The 24,965-nt window shown below is 42.5% G+C and overlaps 3 protein-coding genes across 3 annotated transcripts in view; 1 reads left to right on the top strand and 2 right to left on the bottom strand.

The window, feature by feature from the left end:
* The first annotated feature begins 5,687 nt into the window (after positions 1-5,687).
* LOC117731140 (uncharacterized histidine-rich protein DDB_G0274557-like) lies at positions 5,688-7,915 on the top strand. The gene is made up of 2 exons (XM_034533296.1): positions 5,688-5,819; positions 7,349-7,915. The coding sequence occupies exons 1-2, from the start codon at positions 5,688-5,690 to the stop codon at positions 7,913-7,915; spliced, it is 699 nt and encodes a 232-aa protein (XP_034389187.1).
* A 9,528-nt stretch (positions 7,916-17,443) lies between these two features.
* Positions 17,444-20,198, bottom strand: LOC117731139 (low choriolytic enzyme-like; the record flags this gene model as incomplete). Its single annotated transcript, XM_034533295.1, has 8 exons — positions 17,444-17,592; positions 17,689-17,841; positions 18,085-18,270; positions 18,384-18,480; positions 18,572-19,243; positions 19,367-19,410; positions 19,603-19,758; positions 20,110-20,198. Coding segments are annotated over 8 exons (1,449 nt in total), but the record flags the coding sequence as incomplete, so codon positions are not given.
* A 3,760-nt stretch (positions 20,199-23,958) lies between these two features.
* LOC117731138 (clumping factor A-like) overlaps positions 23,959-24,965 on the bottom strand; it is a 32,182-nt gene continuing 31,175 nt past the window's right edge. Inside the window, exon 3 of the mRNA XM_034533294.1 lies at positions 23,959-24,023. Within this exon, the coding sequence (XP_034389185.1) occupies positions 23,959-24,023 (65 nt within the window). The remainder of the gene's footprint in view (positions 24,024-24,965) is intronic.

The raw sequence follows: 24,965 nt of genomic DNA, 5'->3' as shown, positions 1-24,965 counted from the left end.
AGGAGTGAGTCAACGGGCCGATTGACTCTTTCACTCCTGGGCTCCGTCGCTCTTCTGGCAACGAGGAGGATGTTTAAGATGTATATCATATTTATGAGAGGAACAATGGCACATCAAAGAGCTGCCGCCAGGTTGAGTTTCACAGAGATCTCTCTTTAATAAATAGACAGAGTTCTACCAGTGTGTGGAAGGTTCCTTGTGGATATGAATCCATATACTTGTGATAAACCGTTTCTTCTCCAAAGATCAGACCGGCTGTTTGTTTCATCCGGACCGTTTTCCTCCACATTACTTTACATTACATTACATTACATTACATTACTTTACATTACATTACATTACATTTCATGTCATTTAGCTGACGCTTTTATCCAAAGCAACTTACAATAAGTGCATTAAACCATGAGTCCAAACTCAGAACAACAAGAATCAAGCAAGTACAATTTCTTCAATAACGTTAAACTACAAAGGGCTATCAGTAAGAGACATTTAAGTGCTACTAAAGTGTTAAACTACAAAGTGCCATCAGTAAGAGACATTTAAGTGCTACTAAAGTGTTAAACTACAAAGTGCTATCAGTAAGAGACATTTAAGTGCTACTAAAGTGTTAAACTACAAAGGGCTATCAGTAAGAGACATTTAAGTGCTACTAAAGTGTTAAACTACAAAGTGCTATCGGTAAGGGACATTTAAGTGCTACTACGGCATTTAAGTGCTACCTATTCAAGGTATAGTCGAAAAAGATGTGTTTTTAGTTTGCGATGGAAGATGCAATGCTTCACGATGGCTTCACAGTCCCCGAGAAGATCACTGGGAAGATTTCCGTTCCCAGTCTCCACAGAGGTCTTTAGATCTAAGAAGCTTACCCAGAAGGTAACAACGTCAATCTTCTTCAAATATGTCCGTCTCCAGAGCGCCAGGCGTATTGTGGAGAAGTGTCAGTGATGCTGGAGGATAGCTTTTATCCAACCGGTAGAGCCGAGCGTGACACCTATCCAGAGATCATTTCAGATCGACCTGTGACCTATGAAGGGGCCGCATTACGAATAACATTAGTCGTTTTCAGTAGACGACCTGCCAAGCAAGCATTTCACGGGGCATCAAGCTCTGTCCTGGCTCCTCTCTCACTCCCCCAGTCGGTGGCTTTAGGCCAACCAGCCGGGCCTTTCTCAAGCCCCCGACCTTAAGAGACTAAGCTCATGTGGAGAATCAGTGTGCCTGAGACAAAATAAAGCCATCAACTCCGGTCAACATCCCTGAGCTGGAGAAGGCCTTAAGAAAAACTTTTAACAAAAAAACCATAATCTGACAGGACTGGTTCAAGGGTTCACAGCTGGTTGGACACTTTACCATCTGCTTTGAAGGAGCCCGAGATAGTTGATGCTTTACTGGAAAAAAGAGATTTGGAAAGGACTCATGATTGGTCCATTTGCTAAATCCCCCTTTCCAACGACTAGAAACAGTCCAATAGGTAAAGGTAGCCCTAAATGTTCTGGGAAATCGCGCCTCATCATCGCCCCCTCACAGCGACCAAGCTCAAAGCATCGATGGTCTCATTCCTTTGGCATCCTTCTCCCGGTTTAATGCCTCTGTTGACGATGTCATTACGTTTATTAAGAAGGTGCAGGCTAGCCAAGCCGATATCACAGCCCTTCACATCGCTTCACAATGGCATCTATTTGCTGTTAAATGGAGAGATAACATGTATTTCTCAGTGAGACTCACCTCTGGTTGTCGCCGCAGCCCAAAGATATTCAATACTTTGTCAGAGGAGCTTTGCTGGATTCCTCTAAATAACCGGGAGTTGCCTTTTGTGCTTCATCTCCGAGATGATGTTCTATCAGCGGACGACCCAACGATGCGTCGCTGCTCTCTCATGCGTTGTGGAACTGGGTATTCCTCTACCTGAAGATAAAAACGCTCGGCATCACTTTAGATCTGCAGCCCGGTGCGAGCCTCCCTGCCTCTTGAAAAATGTCATCTCATTAGAGAGATCCTGAGAAAGGAGCAGGAGGCAGTCGCGAAACCAAAAAAAAGAGAATTGCTTTCTTTGCTCGGGCATCATCATTTTTGCGACGCGTGTTATTCCCCAAGGACGTTCCTTCACACCAGCTGATGCCAGAAGAACGGTCACACTTCTTCTTTTTGCTCTAATGGAAATGTACCCAATTATTATTGGTTGTCTTCTGTGGGGTAATATATATATATCCTTAACAAAGGGCGCTCCTCAGTTCCATTTATTAATAGAATGTAAGGCGCCTTACGCGTTCATCCGTTATGCGTTTTTTTGGGAGTTTTTTCTGATCCGATGTGAGGTCCTGGTTTGAACTTCTGAAATGTTGCCAACTGTGTCCAGAGGGGGCGCCATCCAGCCGGACCTAGATTAAACATGACCCTGCAAAACACAGGAGCAGCATCAGCTGCAGCTTCCTGGTCTTCATCTGCCTCGGATCGCTTCCTCCGGCACGAGGCTCGATACAAGACATGTTATGGCATATGTGCTGGTCTCTTTAACCGTGTTGCCTCAACAGCAATCTGTTTGAATTCAATTGGCCTCACTGCTTGTCTAATTGGGGCGGGGGGCTCCTTACTGCTGCTCTCCTCTGGAAGGGCAGGGAGGCCGCAGAACACAGCGCCAAATATATCTCACTGCAACGTGAATCCAGTTTCTTTGACAAAGTGGTCCAGACAGAAATTAAAAACATGCGATCGTCGAGAAAAAAGCTCAAACCGATGCATCCCAAGAACTCCTGCTGTACTCAAAGAGGGTTTTGATATTTACTGTAAATGTGAGTCTGACTTGAGTAGGTCACGAGCAGACGTGAGGCACCAATCATCCCTTGCTTTGGCTTCAGTGAACGGTGACCACACGGCGTTCTATCACGGCCGGCCGAGTGCTCCCTCAGATGGCCGTTTCCGAACAATTAGACTCCGATTTCTCTCGATTCTTCTCTTCTTTCATATTTCATCTTTAACTGTCCGTCTAACCCTCATTACTGTCAGGAAGTAGGGAATGCCTCTGGAAGGCCACAACTATAACACTTCCATGTGTGCCATGCCCAGCCATCTTGCGTACTTTATGGGAAGTGGTTCACGATTAGTTTAGTGAAACTGAATCATCTAGATGGAATTCTCACTCTGCACGGAGGTTTTCGCCGACTTTGCGTGCTGCGATATCGTCGCGCTGATCTCGTGTCTGGCTCAGCGACCGCAGGAAGTGGACGGACAGCTGCTTCATATGCAACCACTAACAGCAGCGTTGGCTCCAAGAGGACGTGAAGGTCTGTGCAGTGCAGTCAGAGCGTTCCCGTTAGCGACATCAGAGCCATCGCTGCAGTGGGACGAGGCCTCGGGGCGCCATTCAAACAACATGTTCACTACAATATGGGCATCTTTCCCACTCACTAAAGGTTATTGAAACAGGTTGTCCAATATAATCTCTCTTCTTTATAGGAAGGAAGGAATCTCTGTCTGTGTGTGTGTGTGTGTGTGTGTGTGTGTGGCCTTTGCATATCTCAGCTCATCGGATCTGCTTCACGCTTGGCAGGTGTGTTGCTTGGGACCCAAGGGGGTTATATCTTCAACAATAATAGACTTTAAAAAAAATGCAAACAGAGGGCGGGGCTTCAGGGCTCTGCAGATGTGCAGACTCAGTGACACAGTAAAGCCAAATGATTGACACAGCGGGTAACCAACGGACTCTTGTTGCTCTGAGAAAACAACAAATGCAACTTGGAAAAAAGAAATATCCATAATAAATGAAATGGTAATCGTCATTGAAGGTGTTCAAACTATTAAAGACTATGAACTGCATGAGGAGTCAGTCATCAACTCTTACTGGAACATCTTGTCTTGGACAGTTTAGACTTTGTAAAAGAATTCTGTAATTAACCATAAATAACCACAATATGTAAACTGAGCTCCTCAGCACAACGAGCACAATGTGACCAAACCGACCAGCAGTCATGTGAACAGCAGTCATGTGACCAGCAGTCATGTGACCAGCAGTCATGTGACCAGCAGTCATGTGACCAGCAGTCATGTGACCAAACAGACCAGCCGTCATGTGACCAAACAGACCAGCAGTCATGTGAACAGCAGTCATGTGACCAGCAGTCATGTGACCAGCAGTCATGTGAACAGCAGTCATGTGACCAGCAGTCATGTGACCAGCAGTCATGTGACCAAACAGACCAGCCGTCATGTGACCAAACAGACCAGCAGTCATGTGAACAGCAGTCATGTGACCAGCAGTCATGTGACCAGCAGTCATGTGATCAGCAGTCATGTGAACAGCAGTCATGTGACCAGCAGTCATGTGAACAGCAGTCATGTGACCAAACAGACCAGCCGTCATGTGACCATAATCAAGGCTCACCAACACCGTTGATGGTGGCGTGACCTTGTGACCTTGTGACCTCCTTATTTGCCTCAAGCAAGTGAGCTGGTCTCAGATGACCTTTTAAAAGAAGAATGTTTTAAGGAGATCAGACCCAACACGGCCCCCAGTCATGTGGCTAAATCTCATTAAAGCTTTTTGAACTCCATCCGTCGCCCTCCGATCAGAGAGAACATCAAAGTGTCATTTAGGGGAAAAACTGCATCATCTTCCTCTCAAAGTTGGGAAGTATTTTTGGAACGTACACTTTTAAGGGATAAACGGCGGCTTTGGTTGGAGTTAGAAAAGATCCGTCGGTCAAGGATTGACTGCACTGAATGTACTGCCCTGTAGGGGCAGTGGCATTATTCATATGAGATGAAGAACGTGAACAACACATTAAGCCCAGTCCTGACTGGCTGCCGCACCTTTTGCAAAGACAGTCCTCAAGACTTCCCTGAATATTAAGGGAAGTAGTAAGGGAAGCCAAATCTGATTGAAGCACATGCTTTCTGATATTTGCAGCCCACAAAATAATCATGTATATTATTTATTTAACAGTCGGTGGCTTGGTGCACCTCCAGATACTCCAACGTACGTGAATCCGTACTTCATGAAATGTCCTCTTTAGAGGCTCTGTGTGAAGAATAATACAAATACAACAGACTCAGAGTGACCTTCACTTAGCATTTACAGTCCTTTTAGACGTCTGTTTTTTAAATGTCATCACGCTGTTGCCCATGTCTCGTCATCGTTAAAACCTTTCTGGCAGAAGCCCTCAGGAGATCCACATCGGTGGCTTGTTGGAGCTTCATGGGGTTCTGAAGCAGAGTGTGTGTGCATGAATGTGATGATAATAATGAATCATGTGAGCCACATTACCACAGTTGTGTTACTAATGTGTACAGTTCATCATGATGGATGAGCATATGATTATATATTCTGTCATGAAGTCTCTCTCAATAGAGAGTTGCAGAACAGTGTTTTTTATTTCTCCACCACCAACGATGCCAATGTTTCAGTGAGCGACAGCAGACGGGGAACAGTCCAGTTTCTGATAGTTGCACACAAACAATCTTTCTTCAAAATAAGCTCAAGAAGGGTTGAAGGCTCAGTTTCAGTTACTTAGACCAAAATATCTTTCTAACCGCTGCCTAACAGACGCTGGCTGCTCTGAGTAATCAGCCAATCCATCATAATGAAGAAACTGAGGAAGAACCGTAAATATTTGTTTTCGTGGCTCAAATGATTCATTATTAACTAGCTTCACATTCGGGGACACAAACTCTCTTTAAACACCAACATACTGATGGAGCTGCTCCAGGACCCCAAGAAGCAGTCGCACCACCAACCCGCCGAGGAGAGCCAGAACAATGAGGACCTGCTCCCCGTCCCAGTGCGGTCTGACTCCACCTACACCACGTTTGAGACGCCTGACACGGTAGATGAAGCCCGGCCGAACACGACATCTGCAAAAAGTGTCACCCAAAGTGTTCAGTGCACGATTTGGAACAAAACATTCTCACACATTCTACGTGAGGTTTATATCTTGGATGTCCAGGTTTTATTTATTACGGAACCAATAAACAGGAATTTGAAAAGCGGAGGAGTGATGTAGAGACCCCGTATATGTCTCTAGTGTCAACCTGTCAATCACTGTGTAGCCCCGCCCCTAAAGCATCCCCTGATTTATGGTCTGTTTGACTCTAAATGTCCATAATTTACTAAATGAACATCACGCTGTATTGAAGAAGACTTGAAACTAGAGATTGAGAACAAAAACTAATGTTTACAATGTTTACTGAGGGAATACATCAAGAGAAGTAGAGTCATTTATATAGACTTCTATACAACCAGAGGAGTCGCCCCCTGGTGGTCAGGAGAGAGAATGCAGCTTTAACACATGAAGCATAGACTTCTATACAACCAGAGGAGTCGCCCCCTGGTAGTCAGGAGAGAGAATGCAGCTTTAACACATGAAGCATAGACTTCTATACAACCAGAGGAGTCTCCCCCTGGTGGTCAGGAGAGAGAATGCAGCTTTAACACATGAAGCATAGACTTCTATACAACCAGAGGAGTCGCCCCCCTGGTGGTCAGGAGAGAGAATGCAGCTTTAACACATGAAGCATAGACTTCTATACAACCAGAGGAGTCGCCCCCTGGTGGTCAGGAGAGAGAATGCAGCTTTAACACATGAAGCATAGACTTCTATACAACCAGAGGAGTCGCCCCCTGGTGGTCAGGAGAGAGAATGCAGCTTTAACACATGAAGCATAGACTTCTATACAACCAGAGGAGTCGCCCCCTGGTGGTCAGGAGAGAGAATGCAGCTTTAACACATGAAGCATAGACTTCTATACAACCAGAGGAGTCGCCCCCTGGTGGTCAGGAGAGAGAATGCAGGTTTTAAGCCATGAAATTTAAGACATGTTTGCTAAGAGAAGACCAGATATATACCGCTCTCATGTCTGGAAGGTAAATGTGACTGCGAGCAGCCACTTAGCATAGCTTAGCACAAAGTAGGGTGGGGAGTGTGTGTGTGCAGGTGTGTGCGTGTGTGCAGGTGTGTGTGTGTGTGTTTGTGCAGGTTTGTGCGTGTGTGCTGGTGTGTGTGTGTTTAGGTGTGTGTGTGCAGGTGTGCGTGTATGCAGTTTTGTGCGTGTGCAGGTGTGTGTGTTCAGGTGCGTGTGTGCAGGTGTGTCCGTGTGTCTGCAAGTGTGTGTGCGTGTGCAGGTGTGTGTGTGTGTGTGTGCGTGTGCAGGTGTGTGCGTGTGTGTGTGCGTGTGCAGGTGTGTGCGTGTGCAGGTGTGTGTGTGTCTCAGGTCATCTCAACCTGATGAATCTCTTCACTGACCTCGCCGACACACACACACACGAGCGATTCATAACTCTGCGTGCTCTCGGTATCGCTGCAACCACAATCAGCTCTTTTAGCCCCGCCCCTCATTTGGACACGCCTCCCCACAGATTGCTTCATCTCCACCTCGCTGTTCTCTGTCGCCTCGAATCGGATCTGAAGACCACCACCCATCTGAAGACCACCACCCATCTGAAGACCACCACCCATCTGAAGACCACCACCCATCTAAAGACCACCACCCATCTGAAGACCACCACCCATCTAAAGACCACCACCCATCTAAAGACCACCACCCATCTGAAGACCACCACCCATCTGAAGACCACCACCCATCTAAAGACCACCCCCCATCTGAAGACCACCACCCATCTAAAGACCACCACCCATCTGAAGACCACCACCCATCTAAAGACCACCACCCATCTAAAGACCACCACCCATCTGAAGACCACCACCCATCTGAAGACCACCACCCATCTAAAGACCACCACCCATCTGAAGACCACCACCCATCTAAAGACCACCACCCATCTGAAGACCACCACCCGTCTAAAGACCACCACCCATCTGAAGACCACCACCCATCTGAAGACCACCACCCGTCTAAAGACCACCACCCATCTGAAGACCACCACCCATCTGAAGACCACCACCCGTACGGGGTTTGGTTTTAATTTAACAAACAAGAAAGCTGCAGAGCGTCTTGTGTACTTCTTTCCTGCTGTTCGGTGTTCGGTGGTCTCCTCGTCTATCCTCCACCTCATCTCCCGTCTCTTTTCATTTCCTCTCTTTCTGAACAGTCATATCACACAATGTGACATATTATTAGATATCTGATGACCATGTAGGTCGTAGCGTCTCGCTCTCGTCTTCCCTCCCCATCTTCCCTTTGCTCTCCACTCCTCTCTGCTCTCTCCATTCTCATTTCCTCTCCCTTTGTTACTCATCTTTCCTTCATTCACCGTCCACGCCTCTGGTTCTGTTCTCTCTCTCCTCTTCTAGTGGAACCGCTTCCATCGGAGGTCTTTAAATGTTACTCGTGTGGATCTACTGCTGCTCGGCATCGGTGAATAAAGTCACTCCATCGAGTCAAACACCGGCTGCTGAACATGTTGGCTACCTCCGGACTTGAGTGGCACCCATTGTAAACCTCAACTTACACACCAAGGTACCCCACCAGGTATACATATATATATATATATATATATATATATATGTATATATATATATATATATATATATATATATATATATATATATATATATATAGATAGATATGTATAGAGAGAGAGAGATATATGGATCTGCATTTGCTGTCTTTGGTGGTTAATGTTCTCTATTGATGTCAAGATCTGTAGTTGTGTGTCGTGTTTCCTGTTTTATTTTGAAGTCCCCGTCTCTCGTGTCCTCTGTTTCCCTTCACTTCCTGTCCCTGTGGTTGTCTGCCATGTCCCTGATTGGTTCCTCCTGTGTCCAATCACCTGCATGTGTGTGAGGCCTGTTATGATCACTATAGATCACGTGTGTGAGGCCTGTTATGATCACTATAGATCACGTGTGTGAGGCCTGTTATGATCACTATAGATCACGTGTGAGGCCTGTTATGATCACTATAGATCACGTGTGAGGCCTGTTATGATCACTATAGATCACGTGAGTGAGGCCTGTTATGATCACTATAGATCACGTGAGTGAGGCCTGTTTTGATCACTATAGATCACGTGTGTGAGGCCTGTTATGATCACTATAGATCACGTGAGTGAGGCCTGTTTTGATCACTATAGATCACGTGAGTGAGGCCTGTTATGATCACTATAGATCACGTGTGTGAGGCCTGTTATGATCACTATAGATCACGTGTGAGGCCTGTTTTGATCACTATAGATCACGTGTGTGAGGCCTGTTATGATCACTATAGATCACGTGTGAGGCCTGTTATGATCACTATAGATCACGTGAGTGTGAGTCCGTCTTTTTGATTCTTCTGCTTGGAAGTATTCTTTTTTCAAAGTTCACTTCCTGTGGCTACACACATAACAATTGAGCTTTGTTGTAATTTTAGTAACTTTCCACCGCTGGCTTAATATGATAAATCTCAAATTACTGACTTAAATCTGTTCTTTTGTGTCTCTTTGCAGCTGTTATTTGTGTATTTGTAGTTGTGTGTCTCTTTGTGGTCATTTTACGTCTCTTTGTAGTTGTTTTGGTCTCATTTTGATATCTTTTGTGTCTCTTTGAGCTAATGTTGAGACTCTGGTTGGTACGCGTCTCTTTAAATAATATTCTGCAGGTAAAGGGGCTGTAATCTTTCCATGGTCGTAGTACTTGTGTTTAGTAGTTGTAATGCAATATAAAACAATAATATAAATCTCAGTATGTCCCTCCACAGCTTTCTGGTTGTACCAAACAAAGAAGTCTTCCATGTGCAGCTGATGAGCAGGAATCTCCCTCTCAGGCGTTTATGGTGCCGCCTTATGGAAAGGAAGCCGTCGGCGGGGAACCGAAGATATTGCTGACAGACGGGAATACAGAGACAGGAAGTGTCAAGATGCTGGAGATGGTGCGTCGGCCTTTCTGTCAGTCGGCCGGCGGTTTGTAGAGGAGGAAACCATCAGGGGGAGACCTCTGGATCAAAATGTGCTCCCTTCATATGTCGACAGCTCCCTCTCCTCCCTCCTTTATTAAATGTATAGATATCTATAAATGTGTATATATATATAAAAATAATTACATAAATAAATAAATAAAGGTTGAAGGGTTTCTATGCCGTTGTAAATCAATTTGGACAATTAATTTCACTTCCGTTAACAAAACTGCTCTGTTGGAAAAAGAGATCCTGTTTGTGTTAAATAATAACCACCGTGATGACACGAACAGGTCTCATGGGTTAATCCTGCATTCCTTTGACCCCCCCATCCCTGCATTACATTATGAATCTTCTAATTATGAGCCCTCCACATACTACGTCACTCGCTCTGCAGCTCATTGCAACACATCCGTCGCTCCGCCCGATTGCAACAGTATTTTATCGTTGACCTCCGTCTCTGAACATCTGGGTTCTGTGTTTACTTGTTCAACGGCGGAGTATTTAATATCTGGGCATTAGTATAATTGCCCCATTTTCCTACCAGCTGGGTGAGGAATGCATTTGTCTCCCAGTGGGATGGAGACGTGAGGGCAGCTGGGTACCAGTGCTGCGTTTCCCCAGTAACAGGTGGCTTTACACCGGCCCAGACCCTGGATCCTGATTGGGTGTACGTGGGAGACAGTGATGCGTGTCAGATGATTTCATGTGTTCACACGGTTGAGACGGAACAATTCTCCTGCATGTCCGCACTGCTTTTTTATTACTTGTTTTATTCATTTAAATGCAACTTTCATTAATATCTGGGCTCACATTTACCAATGAAAGTTGAGTTCATGGGATCATCTACAAAAGCTGGTTAAATGCTAATCGATAGTTGGTCAAAGTTAATAGTATGATCAGTCCTGTTGAATACTAAATAGAAAAACAGTTCATTCCAATGGAATCACCACGATTAGTAAAACTATGCATTATTTTCACAATAGACCCTGAATTTCTGCCAACAAACACATTTCAAGAACAACACCACTAGAGAGCTGCTCACTAAATGCGGGGCTACTCGTGGTTCCTAGAGTCCTAAAAAGTAGGATGGGAGCCAGAGCCTTCAGTTATCAAGCTCCTCTTTTATGGAACCAGCTTCCACTTTCAGTCCGGGAGGCAGACACAGTCACCTCATTCAAGAATAGACTTAAGACTTTCCTCTTTAATAGCCCTTATAGTTAGGGCTGAATCAGGTTTGCCCTGGTCCAGCCCCTTGATATGCTGCTATAGGCTTATAGGCTGCTGGGGGATGTTTTAGGATACACTGAGCACCTATCTCCTCTTCTCTCTCTCCTTATGGATGAATTTACATCTCTCCATTGCACCTTATTAACTCTGCTTCCTCCCCGGAGTCGTTGTGACTTCACGTCTCATAGGGTCCATTGGACCTGGAGGTGTCTGATGCTGGTGAGCCGGCCTCCCATTGGCCCTGCTGATGCCCCGCCCCCTCCTCTCTACCTCCTTCTGTTTCATGGATTGGAGTTCCATTCATACATTGTCATATTCATGTGATGTGTTTATGTAACTCTGTAACTCTGTTCATCTGGTCACATGACATCTATTCATCTGTCCATCCGGGGAGAGGGATCCTCCTCTGTTGCTCTCCTGAAGGGTTCTTCACTTTTTTCCCTGTCAAAGGTTATTTTTGGGGAGTTTTTCCTGATTCGATGTGAGGTCAAAGGTCAGGGATGTCGTATGTGTACAGATTGTAAAGCCCTCTGAGGATAATTTGTAATTTGTGATATTGGGCTATACAAAAAAAAATGAATTGAATTGAATTGAATCAAGACGGGCAGAAGTTTAGTAAACAAAGAATTGTGACAAAAACAAAACACCTATTGAACGTAACACATTCATGCTGCCAATAATTATTTTATACACATGTTTTATACACGTGTGTGTCTTGCAGAATGTCTTTATGTTGGAAAGTGTTTCCATTATTATTGTGTGTGTTCAACTCTTGAGTTAGAAAGCATGTTTATGATTGTTTCCCGATATATCCAATGTAAAAAATACATAAATAAATACAGTTTATGAACTTTCACATACTTTCCCACTGATTGTTTTCTAGATCACACGGGTTGGATTATCCCGGCCTAAAACAAACATGTGATTGTATAATAAGAAAGGGACACGATCACAAAATAAAACCTACCATATGCTAAGTTGAATGTTTAAATATCTCTATTATCCATAAAGTATCGAGCTCCAAACGCATGGAATGTGGTTGGCTGACCGGGCGTCCGAGCCCCTTCGTGCGTGAGGCAAAGTCTTTTCTTATGCAACTGCATCTTATTATTATATCAATTCTTACTTATTATATTATTATTATAAGGCCGAGGATGAAGAAGGCCAACGAGTCATCTGTGAGGCAGCAGTGAGCGATAATTGGATGAACTAAATGGACCATGGAAGATAAACAGAGGGTTGGATATGATGTGTGTGTGCATAGTGTAGCAAACACACACACACACCTGTGTGTGTACGTAGTGTAGCAAACACACACACACAGGTGTGTGTACATAGTGTAGCAAACACACACACACCTGTGTGTACATAGTGTAGCAAACACACACACACCTGTGTGTACATAGTGTATCAAACACACACAAACACCTGTGTGTACACAGTGTAACAAACACGCACACACACACCTGTGCTGGAACAAACACACACACACCTGTGTGTGTACATTGTGTAGCAAACACACACACACACCTGTGTGTGTACATAGTGTAGCAAACACACACACACAGGTGTGTGTACATAGTGTAGCAAACACACACACACCTGTGTGTACATAGTGTAGCAAACACACACACCTGTGTGTGTACATAGTGTAGCAAACACACACACACACCTGTGTGTGTACATAGTGTAGCAAACACACACACACAGGTGTGTGTACATAGTGTAGCAAACACACACACACCTGTGTGTACATAGTGTATCAAACACACACAAACACCTGTGTGTACACAGTGTAACAAACACGCACACACACACCTGTGCTGGAACAAACACACACACACCTGTGTGTACATAGTGTAGCAAACACACACACACCTGTGTGTATAGAGTGTAACAAACACGCACACACACACCTGTGCAGGAACAAACACACACACACGTGTATGTACATAGTGTATCAAACACACACACACACCTGTGTGTACACAGTGTAACAAACACGCACACACACCTGTGCTGGAACAAACACACACACACCTGTGTATGTACATAGTGTATCAAACACACACACACCTGTGTGTGTACATAGTGTATCAAACACACACACACCTGTGTGTGTACATAGTGTATTAAACACACACACACCTGTGTGTACATAGTGTATCAAACACACACACACACACCTGTGTGTACATAGTGTATCAAACACACACACACACACCTGTGTGTACATAGTGTATCAAACACACACACCTGTGTGTACATAGTGTATCAAACACACACACACACACACCTGTGTGTACATAGTGTATCAAACGCACACACACACACCTGTGTGTACATAGTGTATCAAACACACACACCTGTGTGTACATAGTGTATCAAACACACACACACACACCTGTGTGTACATAGTGTATCAAACACACACACCTGTGTGTACATAGTGTATCAAACGCACACACACACACAGGTGTGTGTACATAGTGTAGCAAACACACACACACCTGTGTGTACATAGTGTATCAAACACACACACACACCTGTGTGTACACAGTGTAACAAACACGCACACACACACCTGTGCTGGAACAAACACACACACACCTGTGTGTACACAGTGTAACAAACACGCACACACACACCTGTGCCGGAACAAACACACACACACCTGTGTGTACATAGTGTAGCAAACACACACACACACACACCTGTGTGTGTACATAGTGTATCAAACACACACACCTGTGTGTACATAGTGTAGCAAACACACACACACCTGTGTGTACATAGTGTATCAAACACACACACACACCTGTGTGTACACAGTGTAACAAACACACACAAACACCTGTGTGTACACAGTGTAACAAACACGCACACACACACCTGTGCTGGAACAAACACACACACACCTGTGTGTACATAGTGTAGCAAACACACACACACACCTGTGTGTATACAGTGTAACAAACACGCACACACACCTGTGTGTACATAGTGTAGCAAACACACACACACAGGTGTGTGTACATAGTGTAGCAACACACACACACCTGTGTGTCCATAGTGTATCAAACACACACACACACCTGTGTGTACACAGTGTAACAAACACGCACACACACACCTGTGCTGGAACAAACACACACACACCTGTGTGTACATAGTGTAGCAAACACACACACACACCTGTGTGTGTACATAGTGTAGCAAACACACACACCTGTGTGTACATAGTGTATCAAACACACACACACACACCTGTGTGTACACAGTGTAACAAACACGCACACACACACCTGTGCTGGAACAAACACACACACACCTGTGTGTACATAGTGTAGCAAACACACACACACACCTGTGTGTATACAGTGTATCAAACACACACACACACCTGTGTGTATACAGTGTAACAAACACGCACACACACACCTGTGTGTACATAGTGTATCAAACACACACACACACCTGTGTGTATACAGTGTAACAAACACGCACACACACCTGTGTGTACATAGTGTATCAAACACACACACACACCTGTGCTGGAACAAACACACACACACACACCTGTGTGTACATAGTGTATCAAACACACACACACACCTGTGCTGGAACAAACACACAGGTTATGTAATAGGCCACATCCATAATTACAGGAAACCCATTTACGTGATTCATGATCTCAGGTTTTTTAGGTGAATGCAACTACTTTGTAGGAAACATGTCTTCTTTCAATAATTATTATGTGGCTATTATTAAAGCCGTATAATAATTTGATAACATAATGAACATGATGCTGAGGGTGAATGAACACAGTACAGAACAAACTTTGGTAAAAGCACCAACAAAGAGTTTTACGTCTATGACGTTGCAGACTACACGTCAAGAGCCAAATACTCTGCTGTGTTTTACAAAAGCACAAACATAATTATTAATATCAAACGCCATCGGCAGACAATCAGACAAATTAACTGCATTGGATGTTTACGGCTGTTTAAAATCACTTCTCTAAATGTCCATTAAATCAGAACAGAGTGGTCCACTTCATGTTATGTTAATTATTACTAGGATGGAAACACTTTTTATGTAAAAACGTTTTTTCCCATGTTAAATAATTCAATAATTAAAAGAAAATGATAATGTTATGGCCATGTGCTGCATATCTGTCCGCCTGTGTGTGGGTGCAGAGTTTGCACCCTCAACCTGGAAATGATGGCGTAAATTATAGTGTTGCGCAAACAGGAAATATGGGGAAGCTGGTGTTGCTCTCTTGATACATCAGCATATGAATCAGAATAATAATTACGGGAGTGCTAGAGTGCTCTGTAATCAATGGGTTCTAATTATACCTGTAAAGGTTTGTTATTGTGCACCTCTGAATCTGTTCAGTGTTTAGTTTTGGAATATTTTATCCTGTCTTCACATTCATGTTTGGCTGAAAATATTTGTAAGGGAATGGTTAACACACATAACATAAAAAAACATAAAAATGAAAGTAAAGTTACCCCAGATGAATAAGGTATACAATTAGGAGATACCACCACGTACCATCGACAGTTATTAAGATAACTTACATTGAGGCATTATCTAATTAAATATGTGCCAATTTGCACATATTTCCATGCCAGAAATCTGAAAGATTGGATAAAGCCAAGTTCAAAGTTATGGTTTAATTTTATTTAAAATTAAAGTCAAATTTTTTCGGAGGGAATTTTAGATATCTCTCTTTATATAACTCCATAAATTATGAAGTAACAAAAAAGCCATAAAAAAGCATTTTCGCAATGTTTCCAAGACTAAAATATTCGATAAAGCAGGCCATAAACAATATATATATATATATATATATATATATATATATATATATATATATATATATATATTGCTCTTCAGCATATGGATAAATGTTCAGCATATGGATCATATAGATAAATGGTCAGCATATGGATCATATGGATAAATGTTCAGCATATGGATCATATGGATAAACGGTCAGCATATGGATCATATGGATAAACGGTCAGCATATGGATCATATGGATAAACGGTCAGCATATGGATCATATGGATAAATGTTCAGCATATGGATCATATAGATAAATGTTCAGCATATGGATCATATGGATAAATGGTCAGCATATGGATCATATGGATAAACGGTCAGCATATGGATCATATGGATAAACGGTCAGCATATGGATCATATAGATAAATGTTCAGCATATGGATCATATGGATAAATGGTCAGCATATGGATCATATAGATAAATGTTCAGCATATGGATCATATGGATAAATGGTCAGCATATGGATCATATGGATAAATGGTCAGCATATGGATCATATGGATAAACGGTCAGCATATGGATCATATAGATAAACATTCAGCATATGGATCATATGGATAAATGTTCAGCATATGGATCATATGGATAAATGTTCAGCATATGGATCATATGGATAAACGGTCAGCATATGGATCATATAGATAAACGTTCAGCATATGGATCATATGGATAAATGTTCAGCATATGGATCATATGGATAAATGTTCAGCATATGGATCATATGGATAAATGTTCAGCATATGGATCATATGGATAAATGTTCAGCATATGGATCATATGGATAAACGGTCAGCATATGGATCATATAGATAAACGTTCAGCATATGGATCATATGGATAAATGTTCAGCATATGGATCATATGGATAAACGGTCAGCATATGGATCATATGGATAAATGTTCACCACATGAATCATATGGATAAACGTTCAGCATATGGATCATATGGATAAACGTTCAGCATATGGATCATATGGATAAACGTTCAGCATATGGATCATATGGATAAACGGTCAGCATATGGATCATATGGATAAACGTTCAGCATATGGATCATATAGATAAACGTTCAGCATATGGATCATATGGATAAACGGTCAGCATATGGATCATATGGATAAATGTTCACCACATGAATCATATGGATAAACGTTCAGCATATGGATAAACGTTCAGCATATGGATCATATTGAACTTATTTGGTGGAAATTGATTTCTGAAAGCTCCATGGTGTTCATTTATATTTAACCGTCTTTGTATGGAGACTGAACATGAATTAGTTTCCAAATGATTTGTGTATGCAATAGTAATCCATGCTTCATGAATTAATATTCATGCTGATCCATCAACATGAGGTCTCTCTTTATTCAGCAGGATTTCTTTTCCAGGATTCCATTAAGGAGACAGGAAAGAGGTGTGTTGATTGACCAAGAAACTCAGATATTATAATTCATGTTGACTTTATTTACAAGAGTTTTGTCCAAGTACCGATATCTACATAATTAAGTATCAGTGAGTCTCAGTCCAACCAGCAGCAGCTCACACATATACATTTAGAAGGTTTACATCAGAGCTCACAGCACACAGTGGAGATGCAACAGCAATCACTTTATTACATCTTCTCATTCATGCTTCATGACCGTTGCCCTGGCAGTAGTTCAGACTCCACCGACGGTCACTGTCAACGGGAAACAATGACGTCCAGAGCATTAACACACATGGAAGTTAATCCAAGTTCAAAAGCCTCAACATAAGCTGTTACTATGGATCTTACCGAGTGTTTATATCAAAGGAGCTTGTCACTCCGGTCAGGAAGTGGTTGCTGGCGACCGTCCAGCTGAAGTATTCCTTGTAGTAGTTGACGTCCTTCACTGTTTGGCAGTCGGATGTGATAAAACCAGGAGAACTGCAGCAGTTAAAGCTCCATCTGAAATGGAAGAATATTGTGTTCATATACATCCACAGCCATGTTAATTTAGAAAACACCAGGATTGTTTTAATGTTCATTTCTTCAAAATTATCTTATTGATTTTCTTTTTTATTATTATTATTTTTTTTAATGTATTTATTGATGGAAATTGGTGGTATACAGAATGTAAATTGGGAGACATTAATGGTACAATTTTTTCTCTATCTTTTTGTATTATTAAGGCAAAGACAAATAACTTACTTCCTGTCCTGGAAGAGGTTGCTGTGATCACTGTAGACGCCTGCGATCACTTCATTTTGTCCACATCTGAAGTTCATTGATGCCCAATGTTCGTTCACAGGCCTCGACCACTTGCAGGTTCTTTTTAAGTTGAAAGCCTTGCACGAAAACGCCCAAAGTCGATCTTTTTTGTCGTTATTGTAGAGACTATTGTGGAAAGAAATCAGCATGTGAGAAAACCTAACACTCAACAAAATAAAACTACAGTTATGGATAAATATGTTGAGGAATAATGTATAAACCTAACTTGATTTGCCTACCTTGTAATGCCAGATACAGCTTGGCCGTTAGGACAAGTGTGACTGAACGTGTTCCCCAACGTATTGTCCCACTCGCTGAATGCAGGGAGGTAATCCGCTGTAAGAGGAAGGTACGTTTACTGGGTGAGTTACAGTTAACATGGTTAAGATATTCCCTATTGATCTAACTGCTTTATTGGTATACTTACTGCAGACATACAGCTTGTTGATCTTCAGAATGTCATTCTCTGACATGCCGTCCCTCTGGCCTATTTGTGCTGAGGCGTCGATGGGAGTGATGGTATCTCCTGAATTCTTTGAGAAGTCTTTGGGTGCGTAATGCATTACAGAGGTGTAGTCGTATGGGACATTGAGGTTGTTTGTGTCCATCCGCTTAAAGTTTCTTTCTCGTCCTTTCAGGATGTTTCCAAAGTTGATCCTGATGAAAGCGTCCCGGTCATTTCTACTTTGCTCGTGCCAGAAGCCGAGTGCGTGGATGAGCTCATGCTGAATGATGCCCTTTTGAAGGCATCCTGTACCCAGAGATAAATATTGGGACCTTCCAGTTCGCCCAACCCACGACCAACATCCGTTGAGTTTCACTATGCTGATGTAGTCGGTCTGGCCCGTACGAGTAACAAACCGGATGCAGGTGCTCATGTGGAAGGCGCTGATTGCATTTTCAATCTGGATCTTTTCTGGACGGGTAAAGGAACCACTCAGGACATATGGAACTTTAACTGTCTTCAGTAACTTTGGCCATCTGCAGTTTTTACAGATTCTTGCATTCCTCGTGTTTGAGACAAAAACATCTCCTTCTACTAAATTGTCTTCTACTTGTTGGTTTGCTGTGAGGATTTGTGAGTTCACTGTCTGGGTATCTATAAAGAGAATAAAACAGCTTTAGTCAGATTAAGTTGGTCTACTGATAACACATATACACACACAAAGACATACACTGTATATACTGTATATATATAATCATAGCCAATGAAACTAATTACCTTGTGTTTTTCCTTTGCAGAAATTGAAACTCCAGCGATGATCTCTGTCAATTAAAAATGCAATGTCATTAGAAAGTGAAAGTTATTGTTCATAATTTCATCAATACAGGCATAACTCAACTGGCAGCAGTGGTAGTAAACACAATACACATGTTGACTATTCATTTCATTTAATGTCTGCAAACATGAACATGTAACATTAATAAAGGTCAAAAGTAGAAACATAGTATATTTACCCATTGTCATTGTTCTTGAGGTGGGTCTGGACTCCTGTGAGGAAGTGGCCTACAGGAAGTTGCCAGTTGAAGTCTTCGCTCCAGTAGTTGACCATCGGAGTTTTACGACATTCAAATGTTATCAAGTTTGGAGCAGAGCAGCAGAGGAATTTCCAACTGAAACAAGACCAGATCAAACAATTTAACATTATTAATTATGTCTTTAAGTCACTGAGAGTTTAACATTGACTCAAGTCCTGAAACTTGACTATGATACAACTGTTGAGAAGAGGGACACTGTTCATTAATGACAGGAAAGCATGAAGTCATTGAGGTGCGTGATGGACTTCTGATCTCAGTCTGAAGAGCAAAGCTCTTCCCTCAAGCTGGTGTAAGACGTTGTTATGAGAGATGAACTCATCATCTCACTTCCAATGAAGTATAAATGTGCTTGAAAATCATGTAACTTCAAAGTCCTACAATCAACAGCCTTAATATTTCAATGCATAATTACAACAAACTACCAACCTTCTGCCTCCTTCTACGTTGTTGTAATTGCTGAAGACGCCAGCAACCACATGATTGGCCGGGCAATTGTAGCTGAGTTCTTTCTCAAATAAGTCCTGGGAACTGGACCAGGAGCAGTTTGAGGTGGTGCCCAAAGACTTGCACTCAATCTTCCATTGGCGATCTTGGTCATTGTCACTGTAGGAGCTTTAACAAGAATGAAATATGATTTAATGCAAGGATCAGTAGAAACAGGGAAATATATGGTGTGAATGTATGATAGTAAATAATAATGTGCAGAATAATGACTTTGGATTTAGAAGTTATTTCAATGGTTTCATATTCACGTGCAAGTTTACCTATTAATCTGAGACACAACGTGTTCTTCTGGACAAGCATGATACAAAATGCCTCTCAGACTGTTGTCATAGTCCTGCGCTCTGAGTCCAGCTGCAAACAACATGTGGTTCCATGATTAATAATCAACATCATCAATACACTACAAACTCAGTCCATATTTACAAATAGGAGATCAATGATCTTACCTGTCAGAAGGACAGAAACTACGATGAAGGTCCACATTGTGAGTGATGTGTCGGTGTCTAACCTGTGAGGAGGCTGCCTTCACTGACTGCAAGTAATGCAATTTATACCCTTGGGACAAGGAAATGGTGGCACCACGTCTTCATGTGTGGGTGTGTTGGCACATTTCATGAGCATGTGTGTGTGTTGGCACATTTCATGAGCATGTGTGTGTGTGTGTTGACACATTTCATGAGCATGTGTGTGTGTTGGCACATTTCATGAGCATGTGTGTGTGTTGGCACATTTCATGAGCATGTGTGTTTGCTACCTAATTCCAAAGAGCAGAGATATGTGAGGTCACTTGTTAACAAAAGAGAACATCATTTCCCCTTTCTTCTGTTGTGTCATAAGTACTAATTATCTAATGCATAATAATTACACCATCTTCTTCATAGCTGATCATTTCCCAGAACCACCGTCTAGTATAATTAGCCGGGAATAAATCCTCTCACCAGATCACCTCAACGTGGGGAAATATTTCAGCAGAATTCATATGTATAAAAGTCCTCTATTTGCAGTTTTTAAAGTGAATTTACAGGGAATGATATACAGTATGATCCACCTTTATATAACATGTACAATTAAATAAAACCACCACATGAAAGACTTGTTATGACCTTATACAACCCAGCCTGGTCTATCTGACATGATTCGATTAATTAATCTAAAAGATGAGGAATACTTTGTTTGAATTGGCGGCTACATATCTGAGCGATCAAGCTGGATGTGGAGTTCCTCAAGGCTCCATCTTCGGACCTCTTCTTTGTGACCTCTAGGCGCTCCCTTTAGCCACATTTATTCATTGTTTGTCTTAATTATATGGATGATATTCAGTTTCATATTGCACTTTCACTACTACTATGACTATGTTTCAAAAGACTTGAATGCACTTGTGAAAGATGCAGAAAAGCTGGTTCAGGCGTTTGTTACTTCCAGACTAGATTACTGCAACTCCTTATTATCAGGCTGCTCTAATAAGTCTCTTAAATCCCTCCAGTTGATCCAGAATGCTGCAGCTCGTGTACTCACACAAACTAAGAAAAGAGATCACATGACTCCTGTATTAGCTGCTCTGCACTGGCTCCCTGTAAAATCAAGAATCACATTTATAATTCTTCTCCTCACCTACAAAGCCTTGATTGGTGATGCACCATCATATCTTAAGGAGCTTGTAGTACCATATTGCCCCACTAGAGAGCTGCGCTCACTAAATGCGGGGCTACTTGTGGTTCCTAGAGTCCTAAAAAGTAGGATGGGAGCCAGAGCCTTCAGTTATCAAGCTCCTCTTTTATGGAACCAGCTTCCACTTTCAGTCCGGGAGGCAGACACAGTCACCTCATTCAAGAATAGACTTAAGACTTTCCTCTTTAATAGTGCTTATAGTTAGGGCTGAATCAGGTTTGCCCTGGTCCAGCCCCTTGATATGCTGCTATAGGCTTATAGGCTGCTGGGGATGTTTTAGGATACACTGAGCACCTATCTCCTCTTCTCTCTCTCCTTATGGATGAATTTACATCTCTCCATTGCACCTTATTAACTCTGCTTCCTCCCCGGAGTCGTGTAATGTGTTTATGTAACTCTGTAACTCTGTTCATCTGGTCACATGACATCTATTCATCTGTCCATCCGGGGAGAGGGATCCTCCTCTGTTGCTTTTCCTGAGTTTTTCCTGATCCGATGTGAGGTCAAAGGTCAGGGATGTCGTATGTGTACAGATTGTAAAGCCCTCTGAGGATAATTTGTAATTTGTGATATTGGGCTATACAAAATAAACTGAATTGAAAAATTGAATAGCACCACTGCCGTGACCAAATAAATGGGAAGGTGAACTAGAAGTTGTATCTATTAAATAAAGAAAATACTAAAATCGTTGTCTTTGGGGCTAAAACAGCAGAGGCTCATCTTTACTCTATTTTTAATAATGATGTTGAATTATTTGTTGGAGATATCTGTCAGACATCTGGACTCAAACTGGTTTTCTGGAATAATGAAGTCACAATGATCATCAGCATGCTCATTCTGGATAAACAAGTTGAACACTGCCAAGGGAAACTCACGCGACATTGGCTATTGAATATCAGAGAAAACAAGAACACAAGTCACCAAAAGGGGATCAGAAATATACTTCCCAGAATGTGCTGCCCATGTATTTATTCTGTTTTAGATGCATCACTATGTATTCCTCAAATAGCAGAAACTAACATATCAACATACTCATTTCATTTCAGTGAGAAGGAGGGCCCTCCCATTGTTTGAAAGGACTATGATGCTAAAATATATAATTTCATCATCAAGACGAGCAAACCACTGTTTACAAACATTGGTTTTGCATCAGGGGTACATTGTTTAGTAAATTACATTGCTGGGCCCTGTAGGTGGCTCTTTGGTGACAATAGAGGTCTGTTATTGCAAATCCTGATATTTCACAAAAATGTTGGTATATTAAAAGGTTATACTCGCAAGAAAAACATCTGCACCAGTAGTTCGAGAAAATGCACCAAAACAACAGTTGTTGTGACAAAGCGCCACGGCAGATGTAATAATTATGACGGTTGAAGTTTGGATATGTTGTTGTATCGGAACATATATTAGACTAAAAAGTCAAAATCAGTCTTCATAAAGTTGACCCGCTGTTCCACATCAAATCAGCTTTGGACTTTAGTTTTTACACGAGGTGCTTGCTCTCTGAAAAGCAATATTCATTGTCTTTTTTTTCATAAAAATGAAATAAACTTGACATTATTCATAAGAAAAAAATCTGATTCACTCCAGCCATGCATACCGTTTTGAAAAAATAAATACACATTGTCAATGTTATGTCTGTTTTTAGTAAGAGGTTCTCTCGATAAAGAGGTTTGGTAACTTTGCTCTGGTATGAATGAGTATTTGAGGTATGTGGGTTGTCAACAATGGCATAATAATAGATCAATCAGACAGAAGGCGTGGCTGCCAGGTATGGCTCAGGTATTAGAGTGTGTGTGTGTGTGTGTGTGTGTGTGTGTGTGTGTGTGTGTGTGTGTGTGTGTGTGTGTGTGTGTGCGAGCAGCAAAAGAGGAACATGGCACTCCTGTGTGCATGCAAACACCCTAACCCTACAGCCGTGCAGGCCCATGGGTGTCGTTGTGTGGTGTGTTGTGTCACACTTTCCGCTGCACACGTTCTTTTGAGGGAAAAATGGGTGAGAAGGAGGATTTGGGGGTATTGGACTTCCCTAATACAATGAAAAGCCACTTTGCCTTTTGTTTGCTTTGCATGACGGGGGACAAAGCCAGCCACAAGTGGGGCTTAACATTCCATTTGGCTGAAGGAGGCCAAGGCAGCTGGCACGGCGGAAAGGCCACACTGAGGATCTGTGGACACACCAACAGGGGTATATTGGGTTTCTGAGGCCAGAAAGAATGCATGGGAACTAGTCAGGGGGAACAGTGTGTGTGTGGGTGTGGGGTTCACCAGCCAGAATACATTTGGTCATAGTTATTCTTAATTCTTAATGCCTGTCATCAGGTCCGACGACCTGCAACACCAGACAATCAGAGCATGCGGCAGTACAATGAGAGGCTCTCTAAACAGACTCTGGTGGTCCGAAACACGGTTGTTTTTGTCTTCAGGGTCGGCCTAAATCAACAGTAGCTTTTAAAAATGAAGACACTCAGGATCTCTGACATAACCCCTAACCCTGTTTGGAGTTAGAGACTATAGGTGTGCACAGGTCGACTCAGGTGAAGACCAATTAGCCGGTTCTGTGCAAAGTGACGTGATTCAAAGCAGTCCTGCTTCATTCTTGTGTAACAAGAATTAACACTGGAACGCGTCGTCGCTGCACAACTCAAAACTCACCTCATCTCCAACGATCTGTTCGAGCCATTTCAATCTGGTTTCCGCTCACAGCACCGAAACAGCCCTTCTCAAAGTCACCAATGACCTCCTCCTCTCCTCAGACTCTGGCCACCTCAACATTCTCCTTCTCCTGGATCTCACTGCAGCCTTCGGCACCATCAACCACAACATCCTTCTCTCCTGCCTCGAATCGTCCCTCAACATCACCGGAACTGCTCTCTCCTGGCTCAAATCATATCTAACAAACAGACAACAATTCATCAGCATCAACAACTGCACCTCCTCCACTGCTCCTCTGTCTCAGGGTTCGGTGCTTGGTCCTCTTCTGTTCATCCTCTACCTGCTCCCTCTTGGAAACATCATACGTCATCACGGTCTCCTCTTCCACTGCTACGCTGATGATGTCCAGCTCTACATCTCCACAAAAGCCATTACCACTACTCCTCACTCCACTC

Source organism: Cyclopterus lumpus, chromosome 5 (assembly GCF_009769545.1).
Source record: "Cyclopterus lumpus isolate fCycLum1 chromosome 5, fCycLum1.pri, whole genome shotgun sequence".
In the NCBI taxonomy this organism is placed as follows: domain Eukaryota; kingdom Metazoa; phylum Chordata; class Actinopteri; order Perciformes; family Cyclopteridae; genus Cyclopterus; species Cyclopterus lumpus.
This window is presented reverse-complemented; position numbering and strand designations above follow the sequence as displayed.

What these genes read in the sequence shown, in the direction of transcription:
- LOC117731140 (XM_034533296.1), top strand. Translation starts at nt 5,688, where the DNA reads ATGGAGCTGCTCCAGGACCCCAAGAAGCAGTCGCACCACCAACCCGCC. An exon ending in CGTTTGAGACGCCTGACACG is followed by an intron (nt 5,820 to 7,348) that starts GTAGATGAAGCC and finishes GCCTCCCCACAG; the next exon opens with ATTGCTTCATCTCCACCTCG.